The following is a 20,373-nucleotide window of genomic DNA, read 5'->3' as shown; positions in this document are numbered from 1 at the left end:
CCAATTAAAGTTCCAATGGTTGTATTCGCTCCAGTGTTTCAAGAAACGACGACGCAACCAAGGTGATCTATCATACACGAGTCCTGCACACATACATACATATGATCGATCCAACCAAGACGAAGGCCTCAACAGGACATCCTTCGGTGAACAACAAACAGGGGAAATAGTCGAAGAATGAAGCAATGTTATTCGAACTGACAATCAAGCCCGAACTCATCGCATACCCTCATCCTCCTCCCCTGCAAACCCGTCTCTCGCAGCTTCCCGTCCGATCGTACCACCAACTTCCTCCTGTGCCCTCGCGTGATGAGCATGAGCCTGCCCCAGCGATGCCGAGATCATCTCAGGCGGACGAACGCCTCCCCTCCTCAACCTCGGCGGAGCTGCACCCATCTCAGTCCCACTTCCGCCTCCAGCGGCTGAAACCCTCTCATGGTCATTGCCAGTCGTACTCGCCCTACCAGGACTACGGTCCCCTCCAAACAGGATCTCCCCCACATCTGCGTATAGTTCTGACATGGAAGCGGTCGGTGACGGAGGCTCCAGAGGTGGAGGGAGTTCCGTGAATGGCCTATATTCTGTATAACCTCGAGGTGGACTATGCCCGTGGTCATTGCCATGACTTTCTCCGGGACGGTACGAGTAGTAAGAGTTCGGTCCCGACGAGTGCGCGAAGCCAGGGACGGCAGGGAGAGGGAAGGAAGGGAATGGCGGAGGCGACGAATTCGACGATGGGCGAACGTGGAATGACGGGAGAGGCGCGAGTGAGAGTGACGCTGAGGTATGAGAGTGAGATGGGGAGTTAGTAAGCCAGGAGAGATGGGAACGCTCCCTGTCGCGCTGGGTCGTATTGTTCGAAGTGCTGTGGCCGGTGGAAGTAGCACTCGAAGATGAACTCGCACCGTCGCCGTGTTCGTCCACGACGCTCGGACCAGCGGCAGAAGTAGAAGTTGAGGCTCGACTGCCAGCCGCAAGTGAGGTCCGTAACTCTTGTTCTCTCCGCAAGGCTCGGATCCCAAGCGTCGTCATCCCGTTATCTAACCTTCTCCTTTCCCTTCTTTGCTCGAACTGTGCTTGAAGAGCCCTCGATATGGTCGCTGGCGCCACACGTGGCGCAAGGACTTCGTCACCCGCTGTTGAAGCCATCGGCATTGCAGGACCAGTGGTAGACGGGAGAGGGGGTGGCAAAAAGTAAGTAGCAGCACCCCATGGCGGGCTGCTTGAATCAGGAGTCGGGAGCGTCGACCTCCTGGGTGGTAGATGCTCTAACCTACGTCTAGGCATAGGGCGTGACGAGCCCGGGCTAGTTGGGCTGCGATTGATTGAGCTCGCATCGTCGTCTCGTTCGGTCCGCCACGACGAACGCGCCCGAATGCCAGGTGCGGAACTGAAGCGCAGGCCAGTGCTCCCAAACCGGCTACCGGGGGTAGAGCGAGAGGCTACAATTGGAACTAATCGACTGGCTTCAGACGTAGAGGCTGGTTCACTGCCTTCGCGCTCACGAGTGGAGATACGACGTCGACTGGTAAAGTCGTTGAAGTCGGACGTGCGAGAACGGGCGTTGGAGTGAGGTGTCGACTGTGCATCTGACCTGCTGACTGTGCTGGGTATGTCGACGAGTTCGGGGGGTGAGGAGTGGAACCCTGGCGGTGAAGCGGGTTCGTCTGTGGCGAAACAAAATGAGCACGCGACCAAGACGGAGCGCAGGCGGGAGACGTACGCCAAGGATAGTTGGAAGCATTGCCGCCACCAGTCAACGCATCGAATAGAGCCTCGTTCTCAACTCTCACACCCTCCATCACCCCACCACTGACTCCGGCATGATCTAGAAGGCCGTCAATATCGACTTCCGTATCACCGTCGTGGTCATCATCTCCTTCCAAAGGATCGGCCAATGGTGGCATTGAACCAGAACGACGAGTGACCGGGCTGTTCGGTTCGCGCCTAACACGCCCTCTGAAGTGCATCTCACCTAGGCCCGCCAACCTCTCGAGATCGTCACGGCGTGAGATCTCTACTTCTCTCCCCGATTCCCCAATTGCCACGACTTCGGTTCCAGGATCGACTTCCATCTCGTCCGGTGGTACCGTCAGATAATCTGCTAGTCGCAACCTGCTCCTTGTAGCTCCATTTCCCAACCAGCTTCGTTGGAGCGGTGCCGTGGAGTACGAGTGGGTATTGGATGAACCTGATGGCGGGTCTTGCGCATGAGCTTCAACACCCGGCGACTGTGGCCCCTGTATTCCAAAGGAACGAAGCAGACCATGAGAATGGGAGCTTGCGTGTGCGGAACGGAGAGAGCTGATCGAGTAGGGATTGAAGGTGCGTGATGGTGGCTGAGGGGTCGAGCCTAATGAAGACGAAGACGACGACGATGCGCTGGACGCAGGCCTATATACACGAGACGGCATAGCCATTTGACGAAGTGATTTGGCAGTAGGGTCTGAAATAAGACGCTTTTCGGATGACGAATTTCGGATGCGGCGGTTGGAGAGTTCCTATGAATATGGTTTGTTCCAGCAGGCTGAAGCATCAAATCCAGAAGGCCAAACTCGCCTTCACTAGAGTCTCAACGAGCGTAGTCGTAAATGAATCGCCAGGATCTAGGTCCTCGACGAATGCTTCGTAGGTCATAGACGGAGTCTCAGACGCCGAACTAGACGAAGGACCCAACTCAAGTCGTGAGCGCTTCACGGCACCTTCCCTGACCATCCCACTTCGTAAATATAGCACCCACAAATAATAGAAGAAAACCACGCACACTAGGCTTTTGATCTTTCCAGCAAGGACATCGTCATAGTACTCTGTGGTCCTGTTCCAATTGACGCGAAGTGACGTCGAAATATCTAGCGACTGCTCTCAGATTGACTCTGCGCGAAAGTGACAGACCATTTTCCCATTGTGATTGATGCTTTTTCGTCGACGTGGTCGTTGACAATGGAGAAGGCTGTAGGTGAACAGGAGAACCTAAGGTCGGGAAAGTCGTGGTGAGCTCGGAAGGATGACCATCAAGCGGCGCTAAGTGACAATAACACGGCAATTTCCGGGACTTCTCCTCTCGCCACCCGAAGCGGCCAAATCGTTGCAATATTGTAGCACGGTAGTTGGTCAAAAATACCTTGTCTCTATGTTTTCTGTCTACTGCCTCTTCGCGCACGCCCACCATGGATTCATCTTTACTCACGCTCTGGGCTATCATGGACGAAGTGTCCACCCGATTCATACTACCTTCAGATTGCTTCGTGGACGACTTGAAAGAAAGAATTCATGAAAAGTTCCTCCTGAAGGATATTGGTTCTCCTTTTCTGAGCGTTTAGAAGGTGCCTCCTTGGTCTTATTTGTAAACAAAGCAGTGTTTCCTAGACTAACACCAAATGTCTCAATAGCTCAACGAGCCTGTGCAATTCGAGCCACCAGAAACGCTTTTCGATCGGGTGAAGAATCAACATGACTGGCAACGGCCTGTCGAACTCAAAAGCTACAAGACTCTTTCGGAATATTGGCATGAACAACCCCGGAATGATGCCATCCACATCTGGGTCACCCGCCCGACAACATGCAATTCGCATGGTTAGTGCAGAAGTCAGCACTTTCACAGAAGGTGGGACTGACGCTTGTGCGTCACTGTCCTAAGTGCCGCTGAGCGAGCAAATTTTCTCTGGTGAGTTTCTTGTAACTCATGCCCCGGTGGGGGGTTCGCTGTGCATGGTATTCTTGAGCCCCGCAATCGTTGGCCACTGTCTGAAGACGTATTTGCGAAAGACGTTTCTTTGACCAGCAGGAGGGGATCGGAGGCCGTAAGAGATGGCATTAGTCGCTCTCGGGACTGGCCCATCGCATCGTCCATTTGGGACCTACAGAGGGCACACCACAATTCTTGAGATCACATTGTCTCTATATGGTGAAGGTTTTTTTTGGTTCTGTTATCACTTACTTTGCAGGATGATGGAGAACAGTGATAGCCCCGCATTCGTGATCACAGGCCATCCAGGAATTGGTTCGTCAGGCTGTTTTTGTTCCGTAGCTATTCCTGATTTTTTTTGTTTAGGGAAGACCACCTTTCTTTTCTACCTTCTTCTGCATCGTCTTCAGCACGGTCTTCCAACGGCAATTCAACTTGATCCCATGTTTTACTTCATATTCGATGACCAAGGCGCCACATACATTGAGGCCAATCTTCTCGACCCGCGACTCGAGAAATGCTGGGCTTTGTCCGATAGTAATACCCAGGTCATCCAGCCATGTGCACCCTTTCTGAGTCGCGCCAAGCGTGTCGTACAAGCGTCCTCACTTCAGTCCTTCAGATGGAAGAGATGGTTGACGCAGAAGCAGGGTATGCACGTCGTCTCGGAGCTGCCCACAGCGCTTGAGATATCTTTCCTGCTCACGAGGATTCACATACAGGAAAGAGTCCAATCTTGACCCGTCCTCCACTCTGGAAATGGTTGATAAGTGGGGACCCTCGGTTCGAACCATCATAGACCTGGCCAACGGACATACGACTCCACTATCCCTCGAAGGTCACGCGAAGACAGCCGCACGCATCATTTGCACAAACCCGATCCCCACGCTATCATACCACGGGTCTATCCCGAGCTCCCTCGTCTTCGTTCGCCCTTACCGCCAATATAAGGAGAACGACGATATCGAGTCGTCTGATGCCTGTAAGTATTTTATCCCGACAACATTCCCCGCCGAGCTAGTCGAGACATCTCGCGCCAAGATATCGAACGACGCGTCCTTGGAGCTCTACGAGAATATCAGCATGCACTCCCTAACGAAAAGCGCCGCTGGCTGGGCCCACGAAATCCGCGTGCATCACCACCTGTGCGGTGCTAAGGGGGCGCTCACCATCTTCCGAGACGACCTCACGACGCAGAACATGGTCCCATCGTCTCATCTTCTTGCCGGGACGGTCTCTGGTCTTAAGCATTCAGGTGCCCTCGAGTCCTTCTACTGGATCCCGTCAGTGATCGACTTTCCCGGCATTGACGGTGTTCTCGGCGATATCAAGGGGAACATCTATGCAGTTCAGGCGACAATCGCAGGCGAGCACAAGAGTCCGGTCGATGGACTTCGAAAGATATAGGATAACCTCAAGCCGGACGTTCGAAAGGACCGTTGTTGGCATTTTGTCCTTGCGGCCAACGACCATGCCGTCGCTGAAAAGCTCGTGGAAGAGTGGTCGGATCTGGAGCAGTGTGAAGTGGGCCACGGTGGCGAATTGAATATACCGTTGAGGGTATGGGGTTGTGTTGTTCCCGGGTAATCTCGTTCTGAGCCTCTTACTTTTTTGGTGGATCTCATGGACTATGGTTTTGACTTTTGGTTCCCTTGTATCATGCAACGGTCGCTCCTGTCGCCTTCGATGTACTGGGTTTTCCATTGCGCTATGTCAGCATATATGTATCGTGTGTTTGTATGGTATAAGATGTTCCGGGTTTACTCTTTGTACCCACTCTCTTTCCTCGTCGCCGTCATGCCGTGGGTCTCCGATTTCTCGTGGCCGCAAAAGCAGGCGTGTTTGCGAGCATGCAGGGAGGAGTTTCATCTTGCTTTTTACGTATAGCTCCGTTCGATACTTTTGGAAACAAATTTTCAACGCAGAGGGGAAAGCGTTGAGTGTAGGTTAGTGACAAGAGGGCTACTGAGCTCCTCAGAGCTGCTTATAGAGATAGGCGCAGAAGGTGCGGCGTGAACGTAGAGCCAGCAGTAGGACGCCAACAACTTCGCCGCCTTCTTTGTATAGTGAGCCTCAGGGCCACCAAAAATGACTGTTTAAGAAAGATCATGTCTAGGTTGGCAACCACGAATAAAGCTCCTTCCAAATTCATACCATAATGAGCAACGAAGTACCTCGCCACCTGAAACCAAATCGTGTCACATCTCATACCACTGCATCATGCCAAAGTATTACCTTCAAGCCCCATCCTCTGTCCCACTCCCACTCCCGCCGCCCGTCCCGCTCGCAGGAGGCCCAACCATACTGCTCCTGTTACTCCCAGCCCCGGCTCCACCGCTCCCACCACCGCTTCCTCCTCCATTTGCACCCCCTTTGTCCTCACTAGTCACCCTCGCTGTATTCCCACTCGGCCCAGTCGAAAGCTTCCCTCCCGTTCTAGCCGCCGCCGCACTCCCCGGCCTATCCTTCGAGCTCAATAGACTCTGGAAGAAATTCTGCAATACCTCATGCTGCGTCTGTCCGCCCGACCCAGGACTCGACCCTCCAGCGCCTGCACCTCCCGTCGGATCCCTCATCATCGGGCTTGGAGGACTTCTACCTCCATCTCTGTCCCGACCACCTACACTCAAACCACCCATAACCGACGATGAGAGGTCAGAACGTGCGCCAGGACCAGCTGCGGATGCGTTCCCTGCGTTGGGAGCACGCGTAGGATTGCGACCTGAACCTTTCCTTCCTAACGGTGTACCAGGCGAATCTGGACCAACGAGGTTGATACCACCAGCAGACATTGGCCCTGTTGGCGTAAACGCTGACGATGCTTCCATCTCAGTGAGAGCGCGTTCGACGTTGGGCATGGAGAAGGATGAAGAGCTGAGAGGACCGACGATCCCTGCGTTTGCGCCGGCGGTGGATTCGGTGGGGTTGCGGAACATGCCTCGGGGGTCGCGGTCTGGCTTCTTGGAGTTTTCGTCGTAGTTTTTGGCGAGGAAGGTTTGTTCGGGGATTGGATTGTTGAAGGGTGGGAGGGGAGGCGGCTAATAACAACACGAATGAGTCAGTTTAAGCGTGGTCTGCAATCCAGAGAGCCATACCTTGTAGCCTTGATCCGGCACTAGCTGTGAATACATCTTCCTTGCACCGACCTCGTCGTCGCCGACAGCGTTCTCGTCCTCGTTGGCAGATTCCAAATCTCTCTCCCATGCTTCGCCCCAACCTTTCGCGTCAAACCCTTCTCGAAGAACGGCGATCTTACCCCAGCTATCCCAACCAGCAGGCACGACGATACGATCCCTGTCTAGGGTATTAGGCTTCTGTGTGAAAGGGAATGGGTTGCGAACGGGTGCTGGGGCGTCGGTTCCGGTGGATAGGCCTGGTGAGGGTGCGGGCGGAATGAAAAGTAGATGGAGTGCGTATTGTCGGAGAATCTGTAGTGTTGAGGGTTGTTGTGTAGTGTAGAATAATGAAGCTCCGTCTACAACATCATAAGTCTAGAAACCGTAATGCAGTAAGAACTGAAGGTAATAAATCTCACACTTCAGGCAAACCGTCCTCAAGATCTGCATGACTCCATCTGTCCTCTCCTCCCACTCGCCTCCTTTGCCCTTCACCATCCCTCCCATCCCCGACGCTCCAGCCCCAACGACATCGTTGTGGTTGTCGTCTATCAGATCCGACTTCGTACATGTCACAATAATGGGCACGCCGGCGGTGTTATGGGTATATATTCCGGGCCCGAGGGGTAGGATGGCCGCTTGTGAGGCGGAGGAGGCGGGGATAGGTTCTGACGAAGGCTCGGTATAATGCTGAAGATATGCTTGCACTATTTGGGAAAACAGATTAGTTGGAGATACTATTGTAAAACAGTTCCGTGGAGAAAACGCGAGTGTGGCGTGCCAGGACTCACGTCGTTCTCGGTTCTCCTCCCTTGCGATGACGAGCTCTCGTGGGGTCTCTCCCTTTACCCAGTCCTCAATCCATGTCAGCCACGTGAAAAGTTCATCTACAAAGGTCCATGGGCGCGTCCAGTCAAGCACGATCATCACAAGTGTGTGTGGCAACGAAGTCCGTGCCGGCAGAAAGTGGGGTAACAAGGAGGTATATGCCGGTGCTGATGAGGGTACGTTGTATACTGACAAACGCGCCAATGTATCTACAAAATTATACGACGAAGATGTGAGTTTACAGAAATCTCGTATGGAGACGAAAGAGAACGAACGCGCCTTCGTCTGCCTCGTCCCTAACATCCGCCCAATCGTAACCTAGAGCAAAGTCTACGCTCTGTGGCACCTCATTATTACCAGGTCCAGCGACATCTGCAGGAGCCTTCTGCAGCAGCGCTGCCGACAACGTTGACTTCCCGGTCTGGGGCTGGCCAAGTATAAGAATCTGTTTCGAGGGTATAGCGCGTGTTGAGGAGACAGAATCAAGGATGGAAGACCATAGGTTTTCTGGGGGTGCGTCGTCAGATGGTGATCCTGGGCGTGAACTTGGCCCATCCATCATGTAGGAAAGTGTTGACGAGGGTGGTGACCGTAAGGCTAGAAAAGAGGTTTATGAAGGGAAGTTAGACTCGGGATTAGGCGCGTCAAAGACCAAGTGTTGTAGTCTAGCTAGAACCTCAATCGTAGTGAGACCTCAAGAGCGCTTTCGGACATTGAAATCGAACTGTAAGTAACGCTTCGAGCTCAACAACTCGTTTACTTCCGTTTACAATCTTCCTACTCTTGATTCCTTCATCCTGCACTCTTTGACCTCACTCAAGTCCTCAAACTGGCGGAATCAGACAACAGTCTTGCCAACATCTCCGAGAGTCCTCCTCCAGCTCCTCATCAACCTCCCTGGAGCCAAGTCCACTCAGTGCTCATGGCCACTGCCGTCCCCGTTCCCAAGCACACCCTCTCCGAGTCTCCCAATTCACGCACTATCAATGTATCTAACTGGAAAATCACTGCTACCACAAATCCAATCTCGAATGCCTCATCTTGTGATGCTCTACAGGCCAGTCTCGGATTCCCGCTCCCGGAAATGACGTTCGGCGAGAATTCACTCGAACTGGTGTTCGGAGGAAATGAAGAAACTGGGGAAGGGGGTTGGAAATACATTTGGGCTACAGATGTGGCGTTGAGGGGTGTCAAGAACGGGGAATTAGTTGACGGGGATGGAGGCGTGAAGGTTGGGTATGCGGACAAGTGGCTGCAGAGTCGGTAGGTTCGCCTTGCCATGTCGATCCATGAGTGGTTCCTTGATTATAACATACGTCTTTTCCTGCTTATAGAACTGGACCAGACTCCCAAATTCCGATGCCTGAAACATCTCCGACAAAACCATACGACTGGACCTACACCACGATATATTCGGGCCACACTCCTTCGGACTCGAGTAGTACAAAGGTTGAATGGGTAAAAGGCGACGAGGCCAATCCCTCTCATGCTATTCCCATCGCTGAGCTTACTCGACCCGACCCTATCCTTTTCTACGCTGAGATTCCTCTGTTTGAGGATGAACTGCACGATAACGGCGCCTCACATCTACTCGTCAGAATCGTGAGCATGTCCGCCACTTCATGTTATGTGGCGTGGTGCTAACGATGAGTGCACAGCGTGTAATGCCAACATGTATCTTCATCCTCTCCCGCTTCATCCTGCGCGTCGATAACGTTCTCTTCCGCACGTTCGACACGCGATTCTATCACTCTTTCGCCTCATCGCCACCTCTCGTCGTACGCGAAACATCAGGCTGGGAAGCTCCTTACGAGCGCGTAAAACGCGTATGTTCATCTTTCATTCTCCCGACGACTTTACCTTGTTCTATGGGTGTCTTTCCTGACCTTTGGATCATTGTACAGCAACTCCCAAAACGCGACGACCTAACACCCATGACCGACCCGAACTTCATCGGGAAAGTCCTTTCGGGAATGCCTTCCCAGGTCTCCCAGGTACAAGGCGCTGGAACCGGGTGGAGAGGACTGGGGACGAAAATCGAGGTTGCGACTCTGTCTTTGCCGGCGAAGTACGGGACGCAAGGCTGAGGTGTAGCAAAGATTTATGTGTTGTAAAACCAAGTAAAGTGCAGCGTTCTTAAATGTAAATCGCCCTGCCCGTCATAGAAGAATGAAGCGCACCTGTACTCACGATGATGAACTTCAGGTACCTATATAGCCCACTGCCTGCGACAAGCATTTGTACTACAGATTTGGGGACACTTCCCCGTGTTCCCGACTATGCAGTGTGTCGCAATACGGGATACTCCAACCGCTGCTCTGTGTATGCCAGGGTACGGGTATTAATTTTATGATAAAAAATGTACAGATTGCCTTTCATCAATGCTTACGAGCCTCGACGCACAAAAATATCCTAGAGACCTGCGAGACAGGCTGTACATGTGTAATGCACACCCTTGTGCGCTGACTCGCTCTTGCACTGACGTCCTAAACGCAGTGACACGTCTGCACTGACGCAATCGCCACCTCCCCCGAGTTTAATGACTCGGTTGACAAATACAATAATAGTCTTCTTGACGTTTACCCTGCACCGTGCTTCCCTTACTGCCTCATACACTCTCGAAGAGTGACTAACTCACAAGGCCAACGGTGGGCTTGCGCCTCATCCGTCACAAACACTCATGAGGGTTATTGCATAGAGTGGGGATGCCATTGTTAACCTACGGGAATTGCGAACACCGCTGAAAATATCGTACAAGGAAGACATAGACAAGAATCACGGAACGGAATACTTCGGACCCGAGGGGGGGCAAAAGTTCATGAATGCGGGGCAAGCCTTCACTGGGAGACGGTCTCGTTGGAACCCGACTGTCAAGAGATGCATTGGTCACGACGTCAGTATATCGCAGCAAGATAGCTCATAAAAAGGTGCTGACCTCCCATTCCTTCAAGATGGTGTCCTTGAAGGCTTCAGCTATCGCTGGGCCGTCGTTGTTCCCCAACGCAGTTACTATGGAGGCGGGCAGGGCGACCTGCATCTTCTCAAACTGCTTGTTCTTAGTGTCACCTGTGTACTCATCTCCCGCAGCGATGACAATGTGTGCTTCGAAGTAGGGGTTCGTCTCTACTCCCGCCTGGGGTTTGGTAGGAGGGCGAAGATACCTGATCCAAACGGTGCAGTGGCCTCCGGTCGCAGATTTTTTATCGCTATGCAGACGTTCGAATTTCCCTGGCTGCTTTTGCGCTGCCTGGAACTCCTCTTTGATATTCGGGAATGATCGAGTGCTGAACACATTCATGTATGCCCTGCTGGCCTTGATGAAATCCTGGAGAGAATGGTCAGCTGTGGGCGTAGCATAAATTAGATGTCCGTCATTCTGACGGACCTTTGAAAGCCTCTGGGCCATGTTGAGTAGAAGAGGTGTGCTGTGATGAATGAAATAGATAGTCGAGAGTGGAGATGCTGACCATTTGGGTTCTGGATGTTGGGCGTTATATACCCTGGACATTTCATTGTCTCGTAAGGGAAGGGTTGTTTTGGTACACAACGAGAACAAGGAGATAATGCATTATGCCTGATCCTCTCGTTCACCCGTTATCCTGTCGTGGCGCATGGCTGAGAATAAGCCACCTCGACGAAGATCCGGTGCCATCACCTACGGAGGGGCTTTCATCAGGGCAGAAGCAGAGGCAGCTCCATAAGGATCAATGGTTACAAATCAAGCCGAGGTTCGCAAGATGCCTGTCCGACTGTAAATGTGGGGCATAAGGGAAGTGTATACGCCACCGTACCCGAGGGGCCCACTTCTGACAAGGGCAAGCTACTAAATCCGGCCTTGAGATGGAGAATAAGAAATGGGATCCTCTCTCCAGACATTTGTAGATCAAAATGGTATAATACATTTCTCTCGGCATAAGGGTTTTTTTTTGCGTGATGCCTCTTGTTACAACTTAAATAGGAACACAAGCAAGGCTACGCACCGGGTTTCACAGAGTATTGGAGCCACGCCACTGAGACAGGAAGGAGAGAAGCAGTACTATCTGGTAAGAGCACAGACATGCTAGAAGATCAGGTTGTTCAATCTCATTAGACCGTATCCGATGAACTGAAAATCTTTTACCTCAAGCCCAGTGAGACACGCCGATTGGTTCGATTCTCGTTTCAACGTGTTTCACGTAAACGGTCACAGATATGATCTATTGTTTCGTTGTGTCTGGCTTAATGGAGCATCCTTGAACCGCCTTTCAAGCTCCGAGTCTTTAGGACTTGAGTCCTTGTGCCACCCGTGTTCTGACTGCATCTCTTGCCAGTGAAGTGCCGTAATCTCTCGGAAGGATAGAGAGGGACTTGTGGGTAAATTGGGTACTAAAGGTCAAGCTGACAACATAATTTGTAAGCATTAGGACAAGAAAGGTCTGTTAAGGTCAACCGAGCAAACGGTGGTTGTTCTTAATCGGATCGTGGTCGGTTGGAACCGGCTTCTAGCGGAGTTTCAACTTACGTAACACAAAGGACAAAACCCTAACTTGTAAGGCAAGATATCAATGACGACGAGACCACCCAATGCGCCCTATCAGACTTGTCCGTATAAGAACATCCTCTCGTCCAAGATCATTTCTCCCAAGAGAGTCTTTGTGTTCAGCACCCCCACAATCAACGGCTCTCCAAACTAGTCCTTTGTATCGCGAATTTTCAGGATACACTCGCTCGAGCGCTACAATGCCACCTCATCCTGCACAACAACGCCAAATCGAGGACATGCAGTATGTAAATTAAAATTTCTTCCTATCACCATGATACTGATGGGACATAAGCCGTCCGATTGCGTGTCCTTATGCCTCGGGTTCAAGGCTGCTAGTTCAGTTTACTCCCGAAGGAGAGCATACCTCATACCCTCTATACTTCTCGGTGACCAAGGCTTTTACTCCTTTCACCTCCTGCCAAGTTCTCCTCGTTGAGACGGATATGTATCCTCGTCTCCCTCGTCGGCTGGTTCTCAAACTAGTCGATCCCCGTTTTACGGAACCAGGTAGCGAACCTGACCTCGGCAGGACAACTCCTTGGACTCCGGCCACCCATCAATCTTTCATCACTGGTCTCACACATGTTCGCAACGGGGAATGGCCCAATTACTGGTCTTATTTGGGACCCATCACGGGCGACGTCACCCGGCCTATTCCAGAGGATCTGCACGATAGCGAAAATGGTGGCTGGTACAGAGAGATGGAGCAGTGGGCTAATATATTGGCGACATACGATAAAGAAGTCTCCGCATACAGGGCCCTGTCGTCCCTTCAGGGTACCCGTATACCTCGCCTTTACGGGACATGCCAATACGCACCCACCGACACCTCTCTCTACATGGATCCCATCATGGCGACCGTCAATGGACTCGCACTCGAATACATCGACGGCGTAGCTATGGACAAACTCGAAGTTGGGAAGTCCATCACACTGGATGCTGCCGAGCGCGTCTCACTGGCGATCATAGACACAGTACGACGCGTTCGTAATCTCAGAGTCATTCACGGCGATATCGCTCGTCGAAATATACTCGTTCGCCAGGACGATCCCGACCATCCTGTTCTCATCGACTTCGGCTCCGCTGGTCTCAAGCCCTCAGATAGGTCCGACGAGGATTGGGTACACGCGGTCTCCGGTTTTGGTGATATACGTTCTGTTCGTTATGTGCTTGAGGAGTATGATTGGCATATACCTTCCCCTCGGCGGGGGGAGGTGGAGTGCTGTCACAGTGAAGTGGGATATATGTATGCGAATCGTGTGGTAGATAATATGAAGGAAGGTCAGCGGGAAAAGTACTTCGATAGAGTTCCAGATGTACCGCCAGACGAGATAAGAATAGGCGAGGATGGGAAGGTACATCGATGGGAGCATCTACGATGGAGGTTGAAGAACGGTGCTCGAACCCGCGACGAGGACTTTGATTGGAGGGGATGATACAGTTGCTCACTATAGATTTTACTTTCCGTCCAACGAAATTTTAACAGCAATATCCCTCACTCTGCGGGGATGTGCGCATGTGCTTTAACAATGTGACTAACCGGTGTGGCGACGTTGGATAGCCGGTACTGTCCGGTAAAAGCACAGACATACAAGAAGATCAGATTGTTCAATTCATTTGACCATATCGGTATCTGAAGTGAAAATCTTTTACCTCAAGCCCAACGAGACACGTCGATTGGTCCAATTCTCGTTTCAACGTGTTTTATGTAAACGGTCGCAGATATGATCCATTGTCTCGTTGTATCTGGCTTAATGGAGAATCCCTGAACCGCCTTTCAAGCTCTTTAGGACCTCAGTCCTTGTGCCACCCGTGTTCTCACTGCATCTCCGAGTCTTGCCAGTGAAGTGTCGTAATCTCCGGAAGGACAGAGAGGGACTTGTGGGTAAATTGGGTACTAAAGGTCAAGCTGACAACATAATTTGTAAGCATTAGGACAAGAAAGGTCTGTTAAGGTCAACCGAGCAAACGGTGGTTGTTCTTAATCGGATCGTGGTCGGTTGGAACCGGCTTCTAGCGGAGTTTCAACTTACGTAACACAAAGGACAAAACCCTAACTTGTAAGGCAAGATATCAATGACGACGAGACCACCCATGCGCCCTATCAGACTTGTCCGTATAAGAGCAGCCTCTCATCCAAGATCATTTCTCCCAAGAGAGCCTTTGTGCTCAGCACCTCCACAACCAACGGCTCTCACAACGAGTCCTTCGGATCGCGAGTTTCCAGGATACACTCGCTTGAACGCCACAATGCCACCTCATCCTGCACAACAACGCCAAATCGAGGACATGCAGTACGTAAAATGAATTTTCTTCTTATCACCATGATACTGATGGGACATAAGCCGTCCGATTGCGTGTCCTTATGCCCCGGGCTCTCAGCTGCTAATTCAGTTTACCCCCGAAGGACAGCGTACCTCATACCCTCTATACTTCTCGGTGACAAAGACTTTCACTCCTTTCACCTCATGCCAAGTTCTTGTTGTCGAGACAGATATGCATTCTCGTCTCCCTCGTCGGCTGGTTCTCAAACTGGTTGATCCCCGTTTTACGGAGCCAGGTAGCCAACCTGACCTTGGCAGGACAACTCCTTGGACTCCAGCCACGCATCAGTCCTTCATCACTGGTCTCACAAATGTCCGCAACGGGCAATGGCCCAATTACTGGTCTTATTTGGGACCCATCACGGCCGACGTCACCCAACCTATTCCGGAGGATCTGCTTGATAGTGAAAATGGCGACTGGTACAGAGAGATGGAGCAGTGGGATAATATTTTGGCGACATACAATAAAGAAGTCTCCGCATACAGGGCCCTGTCGTCCCTTCAGGGTACCCGTATACCTCGCCTTTACGGGACATGCCAATACGCACCCACCGATACCTCTCTCTACATGGATCCGATCATGGCGACCGTCAATGGACTCGTACTCGAATACATCGACGGCGTTGCTATCGACAAACTCGAAGTTGGGAAGTCCATCACACCGGATGACGCCGAGCGGGTCTCACTGGCGATCATAGACACAATACGACGCGTTCGTAATCTCAGAATCATTCACGGCGACATCGCTCGTCGAAACATACTCGTTCGCCGGGACGATCCCGACCATCCTGTTCTCATCGACTTCGGCTCCGCTGGTCTCAAACCCTCCGATGCGTCCAACGAGGACTGGGTAGACGCGGTTTCTGGCTTCGGTGACATTCGCTCTGTTCGTTATGTGCTTGAGGATCATGATTGGCATATACCTTCCCCTCTGCGAAGAAGGGTGGAGCGTTGTAATAGTGAAGTGGGATATACATATGCGAATCGTGTGGTAGAGAATATGAAGGAAGGCCAGCGGGAAAAGTACTTCGAGAGAGTTTCGGATGTGCCGCCAGACGAGATAAAAATCGGCGAGGATGGGAAGATACATCGATGGGAGCATCTACGATGGAGGTTGAAGAAAGGTGCTCGGACTTCTGATGAGGACCTTGAATGGAGGGGATGATACAGTTGATCACTATAGATTTTACTGTCCATCCAACGAAATTTTAACAGCCATATACCTCACTCTGCAGGGAGTGTTTTAACTACGTGGCTAACCAATGTGGCGACGTTGAGTAGCCTGGCGCTCAGTCATCCTCGTCGATACTGACGATTATGGAATTAGATAGTCTCCGTTGCAGACCTCAAGTCGTCCCGGAATTAGAGAACACATCTGAGAATCCTGCTCTACGAGAGAACGGAAACAGTGGACAGTTCTAAACTTCATCAAAATAGGCGATCTCGGGGCGCGATGCGTTGAGGATCTGATAAATTTTAGTCATGCTTTCATCTCTCGACAAGAATCGGGCGGTAGACCCACGTACCCAGTCACGAAGCAAGCCGAGAATAAGTAGAAGGTTCTCCGCTCCTGTGCTAAGCTCAACTGGGGGACTGGCGGCGTAGGTTCCACCGACTTGAAGTTTTCGATAAATGAAGAAAAGCCAGGTTTTACCGTTGGCAATCGCGCCTCTGGTGTAATCATGACTGCGAAAGAAGAATATAGCTAGGTTCAGATGAAGAGTTATGGGGGCATAGCAGAAAAAAATGGAAAGTCTTGGGGCGATGGTAACATCGAAGATACTTACTCATTACGTCGACACATCGCGGCGGCAGCGAGAATAACTTGAGGCATATATTAGTACATCTCGACAAGGTTCTTCGCCTCAAAGACGTTTGAGGTGCCGATGTGCTTGAGGTCAGGCCTATTGAGCGTTGCCACAGGCTGACCCAGGATCTGACCTATTGTGGGGGTCAGAAGAACGGATTAATTAGCGGGAAAAACGAATGCCATACGTGTAAAAGCGGATGGCAGCTTCGTGACCAGATAGTCTACAACTCCACCAAAGGAATGCTTTTCGTTGAAGACGGTCTTGAGGATAGCGTATTCGGGTACGATGCTGACCGCCTCGTTTTCGTCGCTGACCGCAGCAGCCAAATGGAGCAAAATAACATCGATCAACATCCTGCACCCTGCCTCCGTCTAATGGGTAGATTTTTAATCAGTATACACTATTGTACGCGCAAGGGGATGAATGCACGGACTGAGACACATGCTCAAGGATCAGAGATGTAAGAGCCCTAGTGGACTCGAGTGTCAAAAAGCCATTCGGGGCTTCCAGCATGCCCTGTTCGCGCGCACGACTCGGAGCCTGCCCGTCTTGCTTCCACTCGAGGCCCTTAGGAGAAATCTGCGCCTCCAGGAGATGAATAAAAGTACTGTTGGAAGACTAGATGTGCTATATGCATCCCAGTCAATCGAGGTATACCTGAAATGATGGTAATGACGCACCGTCTTTCTTTCCAGTTTCGTGCACATCCTCTCAAGATCACGGATCATGCCAGTAGTCTCCTCGTCGTCGGGATCCAGTCGAGACATAAACTGGTTAACGGTTTAAATGAAGGATTGGGCATCGTCTTCAGTGAGGTCAGAGACCTTGCGCCTCTTGGGAGCCATTGCAGAACGTCGTTGATAGAACAAGCCGGTAACAGGGAATGAGTTCAACGCAGTGACTATGTGGCTACCCAGTGTGGCGTGGACACGTTGGATAACCCCGCACTTAGTCATGCTGACGCCCTCATCAAGCTTGAACTCGAACCTCGATGTCGACGGTGACAGCGAATTCGCTGTACCGAAGTAGTCTGGCTTTCTGAACATCCACATCTCTGGCCCTGCCTACATTATGCACAATCTAAGGTCTTAGCCTTCTGTTCAGGCCAGTGCTTGTTCGCCAACAATCGCGCAGAGAGCTCCGTAACAAATGACTAGGAATCGAGAAACGACTCATGGTGTCTTATTGATAATCGTTTACCGCTGGGTCGGTTGCTTTCAAAACATGAGTATGTTCTTCGCTCGCTGCGCCACGCTGTCTCAGGCATTTTGGTCTGAGGCCTGAGGTCTCACCTGCCAGTTCTTGGGATGTTTCGGGTGCGTGCTGAACTGCGCCCGCTCTGCTAACAGCCAGCATCCCGATATAAAGCTCGCGAGTACAGTTTATCGTACCGTTATCACTCCCCACCATGTTGCTTGTCGTTCCCTCCATTCTTTCTCTCGCGTCCGTCGCGTCAGCCGCACCTTGGTCCGTTGATGCGGGCATCATGGACGAGCCACCGCATATCATCAAAGAGTCTATTCTTTCACCTCGAAGCTGGGTCAAACTAGGCCCTGCCCCGTCGGACCACATTCTTTCCCTCCGCATCGCTCTACCTCAACCCAACTTTCCTCTACTGGAAAGACATCTATTAGAAGTCAGTGAACCATCTCACGAGCGCTACGGAAATCATCTTTCGAAGGAGGATGTGGATGCGCTGGTCGCACCCCTTCCAGAGAGTGTCGACGAGGTGGCGATGTGGCTTTTGGGGCATGGTGTGGCGAAGGACAAGGCACGATATTCGGATGCGAAGGATGTGGTTAGGATCGAAATACCTGTAGGATTGGCCGAGAAGATGTTGAATACAGTGCGTTACCGTCTTTCTTCGTAGTCGTCTTTCCTCTGAGATGTCTGGACGCGTTTTACAGAAATACCACGTGTGGCAACATTCCGAAGACGGCGACGTTCTCATCCGGACAACCTCCTACAGTCTCCCGGCCGCTCTCCACCGTCACGTCACCCTAATTCAACCGACAACCATCTTCTCCCGTACCAGGCTCCAACGCTCTCATATCAGCATCATGGAGAACGTCTTCGACGCCGCATCTCTTGAGGCGCTAGCGTCGTCTACCGAGAAGGCGGATTGCAACGCCATTGTGACTGTGGGCTGTCTAAAAGAGTTGTACAATGCGACTGGATATGTTCCGACTGCGACGAACGGAAATAAAATCGGTATCACAGGGTACGCGAACCAGAGCTTCAACCTTGGTGATCTGAGGACTTTCTACCAGGAGCAGAGGATGGATGCAGTCGGGTCGGAGGAAAACATCGACGTTGTGCTCGTCAATGGTGTGATTTCTCTATGAATACGCTCCACTCGTTCACTAACGTTCATCGCTTTGATATAGGCGGTGACAATAAGCAGACGCTTGAGGATGCAGGCGCTGAGGCTGATCTTGATACTCAGTTTGCATTCGGTATCTCATACCCCACCCCGCAGACGTTTTACTCCACTGGTGGACTTCCCTCTCAATTCTTTTCCAGCGAGCATACGCCGAGCAACACGAATGAGCCTTACAGCGAGTGGATGGACTATGTTCTCAACCTTCCTGACCCGCCCCAGGTTATCTCGACTTCGTATGGTGACGAGTACGTCTTTCTGTCTGAATAGTTCCTTTCTTAGGCTAATAATCCGAACTATCGTGCAGCGAGCAAACAGTCCCCGAGAGTTATGCAAAACATATTTGCAATGGTTTTGCTCAACTAGGTGCCCGAGGCGTATCGCTCATCTTCAGCTCTGGAGACTACGGCGTTGGAGATGGGGTCTCGAATCCTGACAAGCAAACATGGTGGGCCACCTTTTTAGCAGTGACGAATTCACAAGAAGTGCTAAGTGTATGCCGGTCCATGTTTCCAGCATGACGAACGACGGAACGAATCGAACGCGTTTCATTCCGGTCTTCCCTGCAAGTTGTCCTTTGTACGTCTGTTCTTCGGTATATGTTACTTCATGCGAAGCTCTGACGGTAATTGGTCTATTCAGTGTCACATCCGTAGGCGCCACGCATCACGTTGAGCCGGAGGTGGCGGTCTCAAGGTTCTTTTCTGGAGGAGGCTTTTCCGACTACGTACGCCGTGTTTATGGGATTGGTCAGGACAGCCACTGATATTTCGTGCATGGTCCAGTTTCCCAGGCCTTCCTATCAAAACGAGAAGGTCGGAGCGTATATGGAAACTATTCCTGAGGGCGCATACTCTGGGCTGTATAATCCGTACGTTCCTCGGTCACATCGCTGCCAAGTTACGACTGACGGTATCCATATTTTTAGTGCTGGTCGCGTGCGTCTTAACAGTCCCTCTTTCCACATACTGTTATATTAATTCTCTTTACGACAGGCCATTCCAGACGTGTCTGCCCAAGGCGACAACTTCCAAATAATCTTTCAGTCATTACCAGCACTCATTGGCGGCACCTCCGCCTCCGCTCCCGTTTTTGCAGCATTCGTTTCTATGCTTAATGACGCTCGACTGAATGCTGGGTTAGGACCTCTTGGGTTCTTAAACCCGATGTTGTATACCAAGGGTGTAGATGGACTCGTGGAAGGTCAGGGAGGATTCAATGACGTGGTTCATGGTCATAATGCAGGCTGTGGAACTAGAGGGTTCAATGTGAGTAATCTTACTCGTGAAATGTCCGGCAGTGGATGAGTTGTTGATGTGTGTATTTTTGACCTCTAGGCTACGAAGGGTTATGACCCCGTGACGGGACTTGGAACTCCGAACTTCGGGAGGCTGAAGGATATTGTTTTGTCTCTGTGAATGCGGTGGGCGACCTTATATAGAATTAATGTCTTCATCTTTGTGGTTGTCTATTTATGGGCTTGTCATCGTTGCCTCATTGTAAGAGCTTCAGTGACCAACGAATTTGCGTAACATATGCGCGAGGCGAAGTGGGCCACAATACCATTGCCACCTGGGGATCGTTTCATTCTCCGCTTCTATTTTGAGCGGTGTTCGCCGCCTTACCGCGTCGCGGAGATGTTCACTTTCTTCACTCGCGTCTCCGTCGACATCGAACTTCTATCGCGAACCCTCAGCCCATCCATTC

At 51.4% G+C, this 20,373-nt stretch overlaps 9 protein-coding genes across 9 annotated transcripts; 5 read left to right on the top strand and 4 right to left on the bottom strand.

The window, feature by feature from the left end:
- Positions 1–3: 3 nt before the first annotated feature.
- On the bottom strand, positions 4–2,971 carry STEHIDRAFT_146063 (uncharacterized protein). Its single transcript, XM_007302560.1, has 4 exons — positions 2,765–2,971; positions 2,560–2,707; positions 1,724–2,501; positions 4–1,667 (listed from the first exon to the last, which is right to left on the bottom strand). The coding sequence occupies exons 2-4, from the start codon at positions 2,635–2,637 to the stop codon at positions 217–219; spliced, it is 2,307 nt and encodes a 768-aa protein (XP_007302622.1). The 5' UTR covers positions 2,638–2,707; positions 2,765–2,971; the 3' UTR covers positions 4–216.
- Positions 2,972–4,244: 1,273 nt separating this feature from the next.
- STEHIDRAFT_155243 (uncharacterized protein) lies at positions 4,245–5,092 on the top strand (the record flags this gene model as incomplete). The annotated part of the gene is made up of 2 exons (XM_007302559.1): positions 4,245–4,336; positions 4,408–5,092. 2 exons carry the CDS (start codon positions 4,245–4,247, stop codon positions 5,090–5,092), a joined length of 777 nt encoding a protein of 258 aa, XP_007302621.1.
- An 830-nt stretch (positions 5,093–5,922) lies between these two features.
- On the bottom strand, positions 5,923–8,188 carry STEHIDRAFT_94713 (DLIC-domain-containing protein; the record flags this gene model as incomplete). Its single annotated transcript, XM_007302558.1, has 6 exons — positions 5,923–6,227; positions 6,321–6,723; positions 6,781–7,160; positions 7,221–7,508; positions 7,593–7,838; positions 7,891–8,188. 6 exons carry the CDS (start codon positions 8,186–8,188, stop codon positions 5,923–5,925), a joined length of 1,920 nt encoding a protein of 639 aa, XP_007302620.1.
- A 363-nt stretch (positions 8,189–8,551) lies between these two features.
- Positions 8,552–9,716, top strand: STEHIDRAFT_155241 (type 2A phosphatase activator TIP41; the record flags this gene model as incomplete). The annotated part of the gene is made up of 4 exons (XM_007302557.1): positions 8,552–8,892; positions 8,964–9,231; positions 9,288–9,455; positions 9,534–9,716. The coding sequence occupies 4 exons, from the start codon at positions 8,552–8,554 to the stop codon at positions 9,714–9,716; spliced, it is 960 nt and encodes a 319-aa protein (XP_007302619.1).
- A 750-nt stretch (positions 9,717–10,466) lies between these two features.
- Positions 10,467–11,035, bottom strand: STEHIDRAFT_155240 (uncharacterized protein; the record flags this gene model as incomplete). The annotated part of the gene is made up of 3 exons (XM_007302556.1): positions 10,467–10,496; positions 10,565–10,954; positions 11,015–11,035. 3 exons carry the CDS (start codon positions 11,033–11,035, stop codon positions 10,467–10,469), a joined length of 441 nt encoding a protein of 146 aa, XP_007302618.1.
- A 1,313-nt stretch (positions 11,036–12,348) lies between these two features.
- STEHIDRAFT_155239 (uncharacterized protein) lies at positions 12,349–13,587 on the top strand (the record flags this gene model as incomplete). Its single annotated transcript, XM_007302555.1, has 2 exons — positions 12,349–12,392; positions 12,444–13,587. 2 exons carry the CDS (start codon positions 12,349–12,351, stop codon positions 13,585–13,587), a joined length of 1,188 nt encoding a protein of 395 aa, XP_007302617.1.
- Positions 13,588–14,401: 814 nt separating this feature from the next.
- STEHIDRAFT_155238 (uncharacterized protein) lies at positions 14,402–15,640 on the top strand (the record flags this gene model as incomplete). The annotated part of the gene is made up of 2 exons (XM_007302554.1): positions 14,402–14,445; positions 14,497–15,640. 2 exons carry the CDS (start codon positions 14,402–14,404, stop codon positions 15,638–15,640), a joined length of 1,188 nt encoding a protein of 395 aa, XP_007302616.1.
- Positions 15,641–15,893: 253 nt separating this feature from the next.
- Positions 15,894–17,053, bottom strand: STEHIDRAFT_155237 (uncharacterized protein; the record flags this gene model as incomplete). The annotated part of the gene is made up of 6 exons (XM_007302553.1): positions 15,894–15,941; positions 16,002–16,161; positions 16,320–16,416; positions 16,471–16,657; positions 16,716–16,904; positions 16,967–17,053. The coding sequence occupies 6 exons, from the start codon at positions 17,051–17,053 to the stop codon at positions 15,894–15,896; spliced, it is 768 nt and encodes a 255-aa protein (XP_007302615.1).
- A 719-nt stretch (positions 17,054–17,772) lies between these two features.
- STEHIDRAFT_54661 (subtilisin-like protein) lies at positions 17,773–20,084 on the top strand (the record flags this gene model as incomplete). Its single annotated transcript, XM_007302280.1, has 10 exons — positions 17,773–18,132; positions 18,194–18,614; positions 18,674–18,914; positions 18,974–19,114; positions 19,183–19,245; positions 19,309–19,393; positions 19,452–19,537; positions 19,595–19,604; positions 19,662–19,934; positions 20,004–20,084. 10 exons carry the CDS (start codon positions 17,773–17,775, stop codon positions 20,082–20,084), a joined length of 1,761 nt encoding a protein of 586 aa, XP_007302342.1.
- Between the last annotated feature and the right edge of the window lie 289 nt (positions 20,085–20,373).

The sequence above is a fragment of the Stereum hirsutum genome (genome assembly GCF_000264905.1).
Source record: "Stereum hirsutum FP-91666 SS1 unplaced genomic scaffold STEHIscaffold_5, whole genome shotgun sequence".
NCBI classification, from domain to species: Eukaryota; Fungi; Basidiomycota; class Agaricomycetes; order Russulales; family Stereaceae; genus Stereum; species Stereum hirsutum.
The sequence above is the reverse complement of the archived record's forward strand: the minus strand, read 5'-3'. Positions and strand labels throughout refer to the sequence as shown.